General features: G+C 36.8%; 1 protein-coding gene across 1 annotated transcript in view; it reads right to left on the minus strand.

Moving 5' to 3' along the window:
• The window catches only part of MMP16 (matrix metallopeptidase 16), a 281,580-nt gene that overhangs the window by 76,376 nt on the left and 191,055 nt on the right, over window positions 1-14,149 (minus strand). Inside the window, exons 5-6 of the mRNA XM_040625800.1 lie at window positions 3,032-3,193; window positions 894-1,105 (exon numbers count right to left, since the gene is read on the minus strand). Coding sequence (XP_040481734.1) covers window positions 894-1,105; window positions 3,032-3,193 — 374 coding nt within the window. The remainder of the gene's footprint in view (window positions 1-893; window positions 1,106-3,031; window positions 3,194-14,149) is intronic.

The following is a 14,149-nucleotide window of genomic DNA, read 5'->3' on the forward strand; positions in this document are numbered from 1 at the left end:
ACAATATTTCATTATTTATTGATTCACGTCTACCCAAAAAGAGAGCACATTATTTTATTTTTAAATGGATGGTATTGGTAAAATGTGGTTATTTTAATGTGCTAATGTCAACATAAAACATTTTTTCATCAATTTTTCAGATCAGTTTACAACACTGAGGGAGAAAATATTTTTCAGTATTACACTATATTCACTTTTCAACATTATAGTAAACTTACTTTGCAAGTTCATTATGTAACTCACTTTAATACACTGCTTGTTAGTGTTGTCTGAGAACCCGATGGCATTAAAAGGCACACTTAGCAAAATGTAATATTACCTTCTTGAAAAATAATACAAATCAGGTATATATAAATGCCTGACTAAAGAAAACAACGACATATACTTGTAAAATCAAAATGATGGTTTCGTATTAACTCAAATTTCCACCAGTAGACCCCCAAGCAAAAATGATCACTACCACTTCTAAAAAACAATGCTTTAATTGTCAAGTGAAATCATAGGGATCTCATAAAGATGTGCAAATCAAAGATAAAATAGCTCGAGTGCGCCTGGAAGTGGCTAAGCTCCCAAGCAAATCATCCCTATTAGTTCCTATTCATGATTTCAATTATGCTTTTTTATCTGTTCGTAACATGCAGCATTTTCTTACCCTCACATTTCTAGGCATTTTAGCTTCTGCTGACATAAATGCATTCCTCAAATAGAATGTTACAGCAATCTTCCGCTAGACATTTAAGCCCATTTGTGCGTTTATTTTTTAAGATGCTTTTTTGAAACTTCTAACTGTGAGAGGTCTGGGAAGGTAGTGTGAGAATGAATGAGAACTTGTTTTCTAAAGCGACACCGTAGACACTTGATCTACCGTTAAAAAAAAAATCACAGCCTCCTACCTTGAAAACAAACATCTCCCGGCGAAGAATAGCTAGAGTGTTAAAGTTCCCATCGCAGATGTTGGGTTTGGCTCCGGGATAGGAAGGTCTGCCAGTGGGAGGCCGAGGAGGCTTAGGCCTGTCATTCTTGCGTGGGTCAGCCGGAGGAACGGAGCGGTGTGGGGGCACTGTCGGGAGAGGTCTTGTCGGTGGAGGAATCTTGTCAGGTGGACCTTTGAAAATATGAGGAAAGCACTTGGCTCACTGAACACCGGAATAGTGCTGGATAGCTTACTGCCGAGGACAATCACTCATGAGGGGAGGGCACAGACTAAGTGAGCTAAGAAGTCTTTAAGATTGTATGTTTTCTGAAAAAACAAACCATCGTACCCAACAAACCACTGCCGAGTCTCTCAGAAAGTCCTTATCATGCTAAGTTCTGAATCCAAGTCACTGAACTTTCTTTGTTAATTTTTAATGATATTTCTTATAGCTTCGCCAGAGTCCTTATTGGAAAAGCTGCTTTCAAATCTTTTTTGGAAGTAGGTGGTGTATAAATAATACATAAATGAAGATGAATACTGGAACCATGCATGTAAGCTCCACCAAAGTTAATCCTAGATTTGACAATGATTCTATGCAAATAGTTCTAAAAGATAAACATGAACGAAGCAAAGTTTATGCTACCCTGTGTCTCCAACTGTATTTATAACCTTTTCCTGACTTTCATTTTCTTCTTCTAATGACATGTTTTGACAAATTGCTAGGTGAGAGTTTCATTTGAATACTGAATCTAGAACACCTATTGATTAAAACGCCACTAGTAAAATATTAATGTGAAGAAGTATTTCTAAAAAGAGGTTTCTAAATTAAGCCAAAGTTTACACATATAATTTGGTGCAGATGTAAAGCATTATTCCTCAAGGGATTTATGTTTTCAAAAAGAAATACAGAACTGTTCGCACTTAGTATTTAGATATGGAAAGAATATTCTTTTGCAGACCTTCAGTCTAGACTACTAATTCATGAGGTCATGAGAAAGAGCCTTCCTTAACCTCAGTTAACCACTTAAGAGGAATTTCTGATGGCACAAATTAAGCATAGGCTAGCGCGTTCGACACATGTGCTACTTAGTCTGAGACATTTCCCTTTTCTCAGTATCCCCAAAATAAAGAGCAGCACAAAAGCTGACTTTCCCCCCCGAATCCTATTTTAACCCTGAGAGAATGGTTACCACTGAGATACTGAAATTGAAAAACTAATGAATGCAAAACAACTTAGTGATCTTAAACTATGCTATTTAAAAATGCAAATGACACCTTCTGGATACTGGATATTAACATACAGATAACACATATTTGCCTTCGTATTGTAAAATGAAAGCATCACTTCACTAATTTAGTAAAGCATACTCTCTATATGTAAATTATAAATGTCAAGTTCTTAACAATTATGTGTGAAATAAATGTCTTTATAAAGGTCAATGGTTCTGTTGAGGGACTTAGGATTAAAGTAAATATGTAGAATAGTCTTTCTCCCTTTTGTCTTAATTTGTATTCACTGACTGAACCCCATAAATAAAAATGATCTTAGTATATTAGAAATTTATTTTGAATTATGTGTAAGTAAACTTCGCCATTTGTTAACTTCCACTCTCATGTTTGTTAACTTTCACTTAGTCAATAATTACACACTTTTGAGGTCATTTTATTATAGCCATTACACAAGAGTATTTTTTGCAACCTCAAAAGTGATTTATCTAGTAACTGTCTAACATCAAGTATCATAAACCGAGGGTCAATCTGTCAGTTTTAACCAAAATCTCAGTATCTTACAAGAAAATCTTGTATTTCTCATTGTTTTTATCGGTTATATTCATTTATTACATTTTTAACCTGAATTTTAAACACTAAAGTTTATCATACCTTTGCTGTAATTGCAGGTTTCAATTAAACTCAATAAGAAAAATTTATCAGTGTGTAAATTTACTATAATCTGTATAAGAAGGCATCTGGACTGTTGCCAACAAAACTTGATTGATATAAGACTTCTGCCAGTAGGCCAGGCTATTTTTTTCTTATTTCGGTATTTATCTCTCTCATATACTTAGAGCATCTCTCTCAAAGAAGAAAACACAGCAGGAAACAGTGGTAACCTACCATAAATTTTCTGGATGCCTTGCAAATCATCATTAGGTAGTTTGAAGTTGTCAGTTTCCATGTACTGGTAAAATGGGGCCATGATGGCAGTGGGGTCATTGGAATGCTCCAATCCCAGAGCATGTCCCAGTTCGTGAACTGCTACAAGAAATAAGTCATTTCCTGTGAAAATGAGAAGAAAAGATGCTATTATAACTAATATCCAAATACAGATTGGAAAGGACAATTTGGTGTTATCAAAATTTCACCCAAGAAAAATAGGAGGAACTCTTTATTTCAACTATCAGTATGATTGTATCATTGGATTTTCTACTGGCATAATCCAATACTCTATTTTTGAAAAGGTGGGGGATCAGAGGTAATGTTAATATAGTCACAGAAATTTGGAAACTGAATGGAAAGAACAAAGACTAAAAGTTGAAGAAAGAGCAGCAGCATCAGAAATTGCTACTACTATTGTTGAAAAATCCTTCAAATTGGAAAACATGTAATATACTTTTATATATCTTTACATTGCACATAATGCTAAGAAGTCAGTAAAAAATACAGGGCAGATACAATCCCTACTTTTACACAGGTGAGTAAATTAAGGTGTAGAGGTGACAAGTCTTGTCAAGAACAGCAAATCTTTGCATTTACAGAGGTGTGACAAGAACTTAAGGTTATTTTAACTCCTAGATGAAGGCTTTTCTTTATATTAGCCTAGAATATAGGAATACAGAAGTGTAAAATAAAAGTCATAGGCTAGCAGTCATTATAACTAGGATTCTAGTCCCAGCTTTGTGAATACAAATACTAATCAACTCATATGCGATCTGAACAAAATATATTTTATTTAGAGTGGCTGTTTCTCACAGAAAAAAAAAAAAATCTCTCCCACCTGTAAAAGTTGCACAGTGAAGTCTATTTAGTGCAGACTCTCAGAGAAACTTTGTGCGGTCACAGCCCTGCTGATGCCCCTACATGTTGCACCCTTCCGGATCATCATAATTTAGCTCAGGAGCAAAAGAGCCAGTCTGACATGTATATTTGTTAATTCTAAAACTTTAAACTGTGTGAGCATCCAACAGTTGGGACTATTATACTTCTAAGGGTCATGATCCTAAGTAGAAAGTTTATGATTGAACATAAAATGTAAAGTTTTGCACTGATGAATTGCAAATGATTTCAATGAACTTTTTGAGTGTCATTTTTTGGAAAACTTTCTTCCAAACATTTTTATAATGCACTGTGATAATTCCCTTCAGAGGTTTTTTGTTTCATTTTGTTTTTGTTTTTTTTTTTTTTTTTTTCACAAAAGCAGAGTACATAACAAACATTTTTTTCCTACTCTGGAGTAGTTTTTCATAGAAAAATGGATGAAACCATGGGGCTGATTCATCAAATGGTCTTCCAGACTGAAAATGAGCCATTCAAAACACTTCAGGGGCCTACATGACTCTCAAAGAATAACTGATTAAATACTGGTGTGAAACAAATTGGAAGGGTTTAAAAAGAAATAGAAATTAACATTTCCAATCTCAGAGAGCTTATTTTCTCCTCTTATAAAATTACTTAAATGTGCAAATCAAGATACAAAAAGAAAGATAATATAATATGTATTAGGTTTAATTAAAAAATATTAACTAGATTTATTAAAAGTTTATGAACTTTGCCCTGGACATTTTGAACATTTTACCTGCGTTTTCTCATTTAATTCTTACAATTATCCTTTGAGTCAGTTACTATTATTATGTCCATTTTTAAAATGAGAAGACAAGACTTGGAGATCATTAAATGCAATTTGCAAATTCAGGTAGCAAGGTGCAGATGAAATTCAAACTTCTCTCAGTCTGATTAGAGATCATCCTTTGAATTACTACAGTAAATCACACAGCTATAAAAGTATTACTGTGCCCAACAGATTAGACAATGTAGCCATGTGAAAACAATCTCATTCATTAAATCATCCATCCATTCCACTACTTTCACTTCATGCCGACTATGAGTTAGGCATTGATGTAGGCTTTGGCAATATAGTAGTGAACAAAACATATGAAAAATCCCTGCCCTTATAGCATTTACATTTTAATGGGTACTGGAAAGAATCAAGATAGAAAAGTAAAATATACAGAATGTTACATAGTGATAAATGATAAGGAGAAATAGTAAAGCAGAGAAAAGATGAAGTCGGAGACGAAAACATGTATGGAATTTTAAATAATAGTAATGGTTTGGGCTTCTAGGCGGACTGTGGTGGGGATAACTTTAAGTTTTTGCGTGGAAGAGAGACACAATCTGACTTAAATTTCAAACAGGACCACTCTGGTGATTGCTCTCGATAAGCAAGTACAGTGGATAAGGGAATCAGCATGATTCAATCTCTGAAGTTAATGCAATAATTCAGGCAAAAATGCTGGTCACCTGGACCAAAGTGGAAGTACTGGAGGTAGACAGAAACATGACATACTTGATATATTTTGAAAGGAGAATCACAGGGTTTCTTAAAGGACAAGATGCAAGGTGTGAGCAAAGAAAAACATCGAAGACAGCACCACGTTTTCTGGCCCTACACCTAGAAGAATGAAGTTGCCATTCACTGAGATGGAGAAAACCGTAGGACAAAAGAGTTTTTGTTGCTTTTTGTGTTGGTGGGGGTGAGAGTTGGTAGCATAACCAGGAGTTCCTTTTTTTGAGTGTTAAGTTCTGAATGCTTTAATTTGCTTAGTGAAACAGGAAGATTCATCAACTGAGAGAATAACAGAAAGGAAAAAGAAGAATGGGTGAAATATTTGAATACATAAGTTGTAAGGACAGGACTAGGGAAATATCAGCTAATTGTCAGGCAGCATTCATGATCATGAATTTAAAGTAAGATGGGCTTCATTATGCACTATGTCTTCCTTCTTCAGCCTTATTTGGCGGTGTGTATGCAGGTATCAAAATGGCAGTATGGATTTCACCAGACTTTTGGTACCTCTAGGTAACTGTGAAAAGCAGAGGGAAAGAAGAAGGAGCTGTAGGTGTATGTTAGGCAGTGATTTTTGACTTCACCATGGTATTTGTGTCATGTAAGGAAGGCTAAAGCAGAGAGGATGAGGAAGGACTGTGACAAGATAAGGTAATAAGATCAATTTAAGATCAACTCTTAAATTCTGAAGTGGTCAGAGTTTTTTTTGTTTTTGTTTGTTTTTGTGTTTTTTAGTCATGATATTAGCATGAGTGAGCTAGAAAAATATTCAGTGATAGTCATAGTAGATATTTGAAATTGAGATTTGTAAGAGCAATGTCAAGGATATACCCATGGAAACGAGTCCCTGAGTTGGGATGGAATATGAAACTGGAGAGGATATTCAATATCTAAGAGCCCAGAACATTGGCAAAATGATCTATATCAACACTGAGATCACCGAGAATTAAAACAAGGATAGTGTTGAGAGTAGGATTGAACCAGGAGATAAAATCATCAAAGAATAGGGAAAATGACTTGAGAATCAGTAGATGATTATAACAAGGAGAGACAGTGGATGGAACAGTTTGACAAAATCACAGTCAAAACTTGAAGTTTTTCTGGAGGAGGAAAGGAGAATAATCTTGAAGTAGCATTAAAAAGAAGTAAGGCAGGGCATATACCATGACTCTAGTCCTTGCAGTAGAAGGAATATGCAAAAGAAAACAGAAGGAATGTAAGGGAAAGAGTATAATCAATGGAGAGACCAGTGTTAGTGACAAAAAAGAACCTAAAAGGAATATATTCAAAATAAGTTGATTATTGAGGGGATTTTGCTAACGATTGACTTGAAACTTCTCTAAAGTAAACAGATTCAGAAGATAAGAAGGGAAGAAAATGTAGGGAGAGAGAGCAATGGAGAAGTCCTATGGGAATTAGAGTCCGAGGGGAAAGTGGTGTCTTCTCCTGTGCTTCCTATGGTGATAAATAGGAATGGAGGTAAGGGTCCTAATCAAATTAGACCTCAGATTTCAATATATCAACTATAAGAGATTATTACTACTTGAATATGTTTAAAGGAATTTAAGAACATGACTTAATAGAAGACAGGAAATGAAATTAGAGGGGATACAGGCGAAAAAATGTACAGTGGTTACAAGGACAAGTTCCTATAATTGTCTTTGCTTCAATTTTTGTTGCTTTTCCACTGCCTACAAGATAATTTCACATTCCTCATCAAGATAACCAAGATCCTTCATACATAAGTCCTTGTCCTTGCTTTCCAACATTATCTCCCCTCTCCTTTATTTTCCTCTTTCTAGTCATAGAAGAATGTGCTTGTTCTGTCCTTAAGATCTCTCTGCATTGACTGTCTTCTTTCTGGATTCCCCCTCTCCACCCCCGCACCCACACTGGAAGCACATCAAGCAGACTTGATGTGACTGCTCAAATGTTACCTTCTCTATGAAGTCATTTCCCCAAGGGGTGCTGTTCCCACAGGCTTCTGCTTTAGCCTCCCACAGACCCTTGTGCATCCCCGTATCATAGCATTGCATTGTATTGTCGGCATCTTTTGGTAAATCTTCCCAGTATATTTTGAATTCTTTAAATACTGAAATTGTGCATCATTTATGTTGTGTCTCCAGTTCAAAGACATTGCCTGGCACACAGTAGATGACTAATCTTTAAATACGTTGAATGAATGGATCAGTTTCCAGGGACTGGAGGACTAATTTGAATTTGGGTAGTAAAGAATAGAATGCTATTTTCACCTAAATGTGGCTCAGAACTTTTTTCTTTATTTTCCCTAGCTTTTTTTCAGTATAACTAAAAAATAAAATTCTAAGATATTTAAAGTATACATCATGGTGATTTGATATGTGTACACATTTTGAAAGGATTCCTCCCCATTGAGTCAATTAACATATATATCACCTCACAGATTTAACTTTCTTTTTTTCTTTCTAGTTGGGAACATTTAACTTCTCTTTTATCAAACTTTAATCATCCAAGAATGTTATCAACTATAACCACTGTGTTATACATTAGATCCTCAGACCTTACTCATCTTATGACTGAAGTTTATACCCTTTTACTACCTCTCCCCCCCCCCCCCCCAAATCTGTTTTGTGACAATAATGCCAAGAATCAGAATGGAAAGATAATGAGATGAGAGAAGAGAAGACTGAGGAGGCCTCTATTCTTATATGGGTCAGACAATGGAACTAAAGTACCCAACACTGTCAGCCACTCATTGCCGAACAAATGTCAGCAAACACTGTGTTCACAGCTAATGAAAAGAGGACATGGTCTAGAGGAAGTTGCTAGGGAATGTAGAACAGGCTTGATTTTATTAACTATTACGGAGGAGGAGTTAAAGTGACTGGAGGGAGGTAGGAGTGTGAGGGGATGGTGAAAAAGTCAGGCAGTAGAAAATCAAAAGACACAGAAATTCAGGCTTCCTGAAAACAGGAAACAGTTCTTTAAGGATGCCACTTTGAGTGAAAACCAATGAAACATGGCTACTGGGGACCATCTAGTCCCCATGGTCTAGTCACAGGCAGAGCTAAAAAACAGAAGGAAGGAAGGAGTCATTTATGAAGAGATGTGAGAATCATGTGAGTCTTTGCAAGTATGTGAAACAAGAAGACTTCCAAGGATTGTGTGTCAGAGGGTAATCTCAGGGGAGAGCGGGTGGGGAAGGAAAGGAGCTGCAGGCATTTTTAGATGCCATACATCTAACACCAACCTGAAGTGAACACCGTTGTGAGTTTGAATCAGAGACACCATTGTTAAGACACACACCTGATGTTGATGAGCCTTGTCAACCGCAAATGACATGGAAAGTGGCCAAAGAACAGGTGTATGATTCACCTCTGGCCACACCCACACCCGGAAAATATGGGTAAAGTTTGGCTGGAATGTATTATCAGTGGGCAAAAAATGAAAGAAATTTTTCACCAGTAACAGTCCTAATGACAAAACAAAGATCTAGCAAGCAGCCAAAGGACCAACAAAAACCAAGGCAGTTGAACCAAGAACAGGAGTTGGCACTTTGGTTTACCAGGAAAGCTACAGTGAAAACCCAGCTCAGCAAGATAGCGCTGATTCAGAAAATACCTTTAGACACTCTTGGCCTTCTTGTGGCAAAACAGATACAATTTCTTGTTCAGAAAGTCCCAATGTAGCCTTACAGGGATTATGTTTTATTTTTATTCTTCAAAAGGAAAAAAAATCCAACATTTAAAACATTCCGCCTTGTATATCACATCCCCTTCCCCTGAAAAAAGTACCCTGAAACTTGTTCCTGAATAAATATGTAGGAACTCATCCTCTTACTCTCTGGCAGATAAATATTGCTTTTAGTCATGCATCAACCCTGCTAACTTTGTTGAATTATTAAAAGAACTTCAAATCTCTCACAGGAAAATAGTCTTTTAGTCATAACTTCTTTCTTTTTTCTTTCCTTAATGAGAGAAATAGAAAAAACCAAAAAGGAAAACAAAGTAGTAACAACAGCAGAAGTTATTTCATTTCATGTATCTGCTCTCTTCAGATCAATCAAATTTTTCCTAAGCACCATTTCCAAGGGTGGAGTCATTCCTTGTCTAAGGAAGAAGAAAATTAATAGGATCAGGATGTGAACCTATGACCTGTTTAGTACGCCATAGCACTTGTAATCAGAAAAACTGGCCAAGAGCTCCAAGTACTTACCATTCTTCAGATGATTGGCAATAATATAATTAAACCTTACTTGCAGCTTCACAATAGTTTAAAAGGGTAAGTTGTTAAATAAAGTACCACCCTGTGATTTGAATTCCACTAGGAACAAAAGTTGTTGGCATATGATGAGGTTTAGACAATTAAAATGCACCAGACCTCTTTCCTAATGATGAAAATAATAACTGCTTCTGTAACTTATCATTAATCCACATTATTTGAGATTCTTAATTGTAATATGCCTTGATCTTATCACCATGCAGGCAACAAAGGATAAACCAGCCTCCTGATTCTCAATACAGAAATAGTACTTGCTCCTTTTGTAAGATTTTGAGTTTTGAGTTTGTTGCGTTCAATTGTATCTCTAATCTTCTTTCCTTTGTAGACTCCAATACAATTTCAGAACACTGAACTCTATATTATGAAAGATAATGCATTATTTATAATTTCCTTGTCATAATTATGTCTTTATATTTTATTCCAAGCTGTTTCATCCCTCCAAGCATTTTCATATGCTATTCCCTCTGCTGACAACATATCCTGAAAGTTAAAAATGACTATAGAATATTTCATCCATAAAAAGCTGTTATAAATATTTCTAACATTTATAATCCCCCTGACCTGAGCAAACACTAGAATATCACCAGCACCACTGACTCTCTCTCCAGTTTCTCTCTTACCTCATACCTTTTGGCTGTCCCACTCCCTTTGTGGGTAATCACTAACCTGAGGTTTTCATTTCTCATTTCCTTGCTTCTATTTTGATATTTTTATCAAATATGTATGCTTAAATAACTTATAGCTTTATAAAGATGGCATGGTTCTCTACGCTGTCTTTTGAAACTCAGCATTTTTTTATTTCTTATATCTTCGTGCTTGTCTCTTTGTGAGTCTTGCAAAATCTCATTAATCCTTTAAAACAAAACTCAAAATGACCTCCTCTGTGAAGCCTTCTCCAGCTCCCCAGGTAAATTTGATTCCTCTGTTTCTGTGTATCCTTGGTCTTTTACAAACAGAACTGGATCATAACACATACCAGATTGCCTGGACAGCTTCTGATGCATAGAAGCTCTTCATATTTACTTGTAAGTTAAATGACTGACAGAACAAATTTAAGCAGATTCATAATTTTAAATATTTAAACATTTAAACCTAAAATATTTAAATCCATGTATAGAAGTAACATTCAGAAATCATCAAATTTTTGATTAGTATAAATTTCCCCAGGGCCTGATAAATAGAGATGGACCATCTTAAACCTCAGTCCTCCCACATTTTCCGTACAGCATGTTTTGCCAGTTGAGAGGCTAAAGGGACATATGTAGTCAGTCTCTAAGAAGGCCCCATAATACCCACCTCCTGGGATTCACTCCCACTCTGTGTCAGCTCGCTGTAGCAGAATCTGGGAGACCTGATGGTATTTGACTTCTAGTGGTAGGTCATAAAATACACCATGATTTTCACCTTGCTGTTCTCTCTCTCTCTCTCCCTCACTCTCATTTTCTTATTACTCTGGAAAAGCCATCTGCCATGTTGTGTAAACAGCTCTGTGGAGAAGAACTGAGGCCTCTGTCAACAGTCATGGGAGTGAGCTGGGAAGTAGATTCTCCAGTCCACTTAGATAACTGCAGCCCCACCCAATTATTTCACTGCACACTGATGACATACCTTGGACCAAAATCACCCAGCTAAGCTGCTCCTGGATTCCTGACACTCAGTACTGTGTGAGATAATAAATGTTTGTTGTTTGAAGTTGCTAAGTTTTGGGGTGATTTTTTAGGCAGCAGTAGATAATAGATAATACAGGATGGTTTAGCATGCTAACTCTTCTCCATCTGATTAGGATTCGGAGATAGGGAAGAAAAACTGAAAAAAAAAAAAAAGAATTGAGTAGAGAAGGAAGCTACTTTGATGCATCTGAGTACTTCTACAATAATCCTGTGATGAACGCAGGCATTAAATATTGTTCAGTTCAGCTATATCTCTGCTAAAACCAAAAGGTTTGGCAGTAAAGCTAAGTCTGAGAGAAAGTCAATGACTGAAAATTTCCAGAGATGTAAATATCAGCACTTCCCTACCTCAGATGTCCTCCCTCCCTCCCTCCCTCCCTTCTGTCTTTCTTATCTTTCTAAGATTTTATTTATTTGAGAGAGAGAGAGAGAGCACAAGCCAGGATAGGGGGGTGGTGGGGGGAGGGAGAGGCAGAGGGAGAAGCAGACCCCCTGCTGAGCAGGGAGCCCAATGTGGGGCTCAATCCCAGGACCCTGAGATCATGACCTGAGCCAAAGGCAGATGCTCAACCCCTCAACTGACTGAGCCACTCTGGCGCCCCTTAGATGTTCTTCAAATGTGTAAAGCCTGACACCTTGGTTGCACCTATACTAACTACTACTTTCTTTGCACATCACTGAAGAGAGGGCCACTCGCTTGGTGGCCAGCAAAACCTGTGCTCCTTGCCAGACAGCCAAAAAACTCTAATATGGAAAAAAAGAACAAGAATGAAATAGTATTTATTGAGCATCTATTATGAACCAGAATTATGTCACTGAACTTGTCATTGAAACTTCATGACCTGTACTTGCTTACTGTCCTTTTCCAATAACGCTCTCGGAGGCTGTGGAACTTGCTCAGCCAGGCAGCCCATACAGGGGAGAGCTGGGCTGTATTCTACATCCTGGCTCCCAGCTCCAGACAAGAGTGAGATCACACCTGTCCCCTGCAAGACAGAAGCTGACAGAAGCTGACTGGGGGCAAATTTTCTCATATCTCTTTCTGCTACTTTTACTCTTCCATCAAGTTTCCAGTTCCTCAAAGACTCAGTGCCCTTCTCTTGACTTTCCCCTGCCCACTATTCCTGTCCTCAATACCTCCCCTAGACTTGGCCCTTGTTCCCCAAGGGCCTCAAACTTCGGAATGGTCCCCTGGCTCCTCTTCTCACTGCTTTCTCCCAATCGAGTCAGACATGGTTTGACTAGGAAAAAAGTTTATTATTGCAGTCATTTATTAGTTGCTCATCATACATGGGCAAATGTAATGCAATGAAGTTACAGTTACAAATGGCACTTACGTGTGTCAGATCAATTTTATTGAATTTTATTTAATGACAAATCTCATTTACTCTCACACATGCTCTAAACTGTTTTGTTGTACACAGTACTATTAATGATGCCCTAAGACTAAAAGAACTAAGGAAACAAAATGTTTTTATAGAGTGTTCTAAAAGCAGTAGCAAGAAATATCAGATGTACTTTACATGTGTTACCTTATCTATGTCTCACCATAGTAGCAAAGTTTTCTTATTATCACCGTTTTACAGATTAGGAAATGAAGACTTCCACAGACTGTGTGATGGCCAGAGTGACCCAGTAAGTGGCAGAAATTGATTTAAGCCCTCCAGACAGTCTTGGCCCACAACCCCAAACTGAGTGTGCTGAGGAAATGGATTTCTCTTTTCCTCCACCCTACACATCTCCTTAAGGCTTCAGACTGGGCCTCAGAGGGCAGCTGCTATGTAAGACCTCTTTCCAGGAGTCCGAAGCAATAGTTACTATTTCTTTTCTTCATTGAAGTAATGCTAAATTTAATATTTTAAAATGTATTTCATAAAATAAAATAAAAATAAAATAAAATAAAATGTGTGTCCTCAGTACAACCCTGGCTATTCAAAAAGTTTCAATCATTTTCAATCTATTTATTTAGTCAAGTCTAAAAGCCTCAAAGTAAAGAAAATATTTTCAAAAGAGAAGGAAATAGTACTATTGTTACATGGACTTTCATTTTTAAAATCTTATTTCAAAACATTTCTTTAGCAATTCAGGAGGGTTTGCTGGGAATGTTACGGAGTTGCCTGTTTGGATGTGGTCAGGTTTAAAGCACGCCACTAGTGCACACTAAGAGGCAGAATTAAACAGCAGGCACTGAAATATAAGGGAAACAAATGGCCATCTAATAGGCCTTTCAAAAATCAGTAAAGGTATTTTCAAAGATAGACTACTACCAAATAGTTACAGTTTTTAATTTAATAAGCACTTTAGAATTAATCGATATAATTAAAATAACTCAGGTCTATACTAGCCAGGTAAAGTGGACATCCCAGGAAGATGTTTGAATTATCAAAGCCAAAGTACATGTTTTATTCCTTCAGGCTGTAATTTGGATATGAAATCTGTGGTTTGGTGAATTAGACACGTCTTTATTAAATTCAGAAAAGTCTTGCTAAAAAAAAAATCAAGAGTGGATGTGGCTAATTGCACCATGATATTAACAAGAATTTTCCCCCCTCTCCTGTTGAGCTTAGTTAGGAGTCTAAGAACATTTTCAGTTATGTCCTCTGTAATTTATTCATGTGTGGTTTATCTGCGCTATACTTTTCCCCTGGGTGGCTCAATGTGAACGTCAGAAGGATTCTGGAGGCCTACTTCCCTCTCTCTGTGCTAGTGCAAGAGATCAATTTTAGTGACTGTTTAAAC

The sequence above is a fragment of the Ursus maritimus genome, unplaced genomic scaffold (genome assembly GCF_017311325.1).
Source record: "Ursus maritimus isolate PB19 unplaced genomic scaffold, ASM1731132v1 scaffold_9, whole genome shotgun sequence".
Lineage (NCBI taxonomy): Eukaryota > Metazoa > Chordata > Mammalia > Carnivora > Ursidae > Ursus > Ursus maritimus.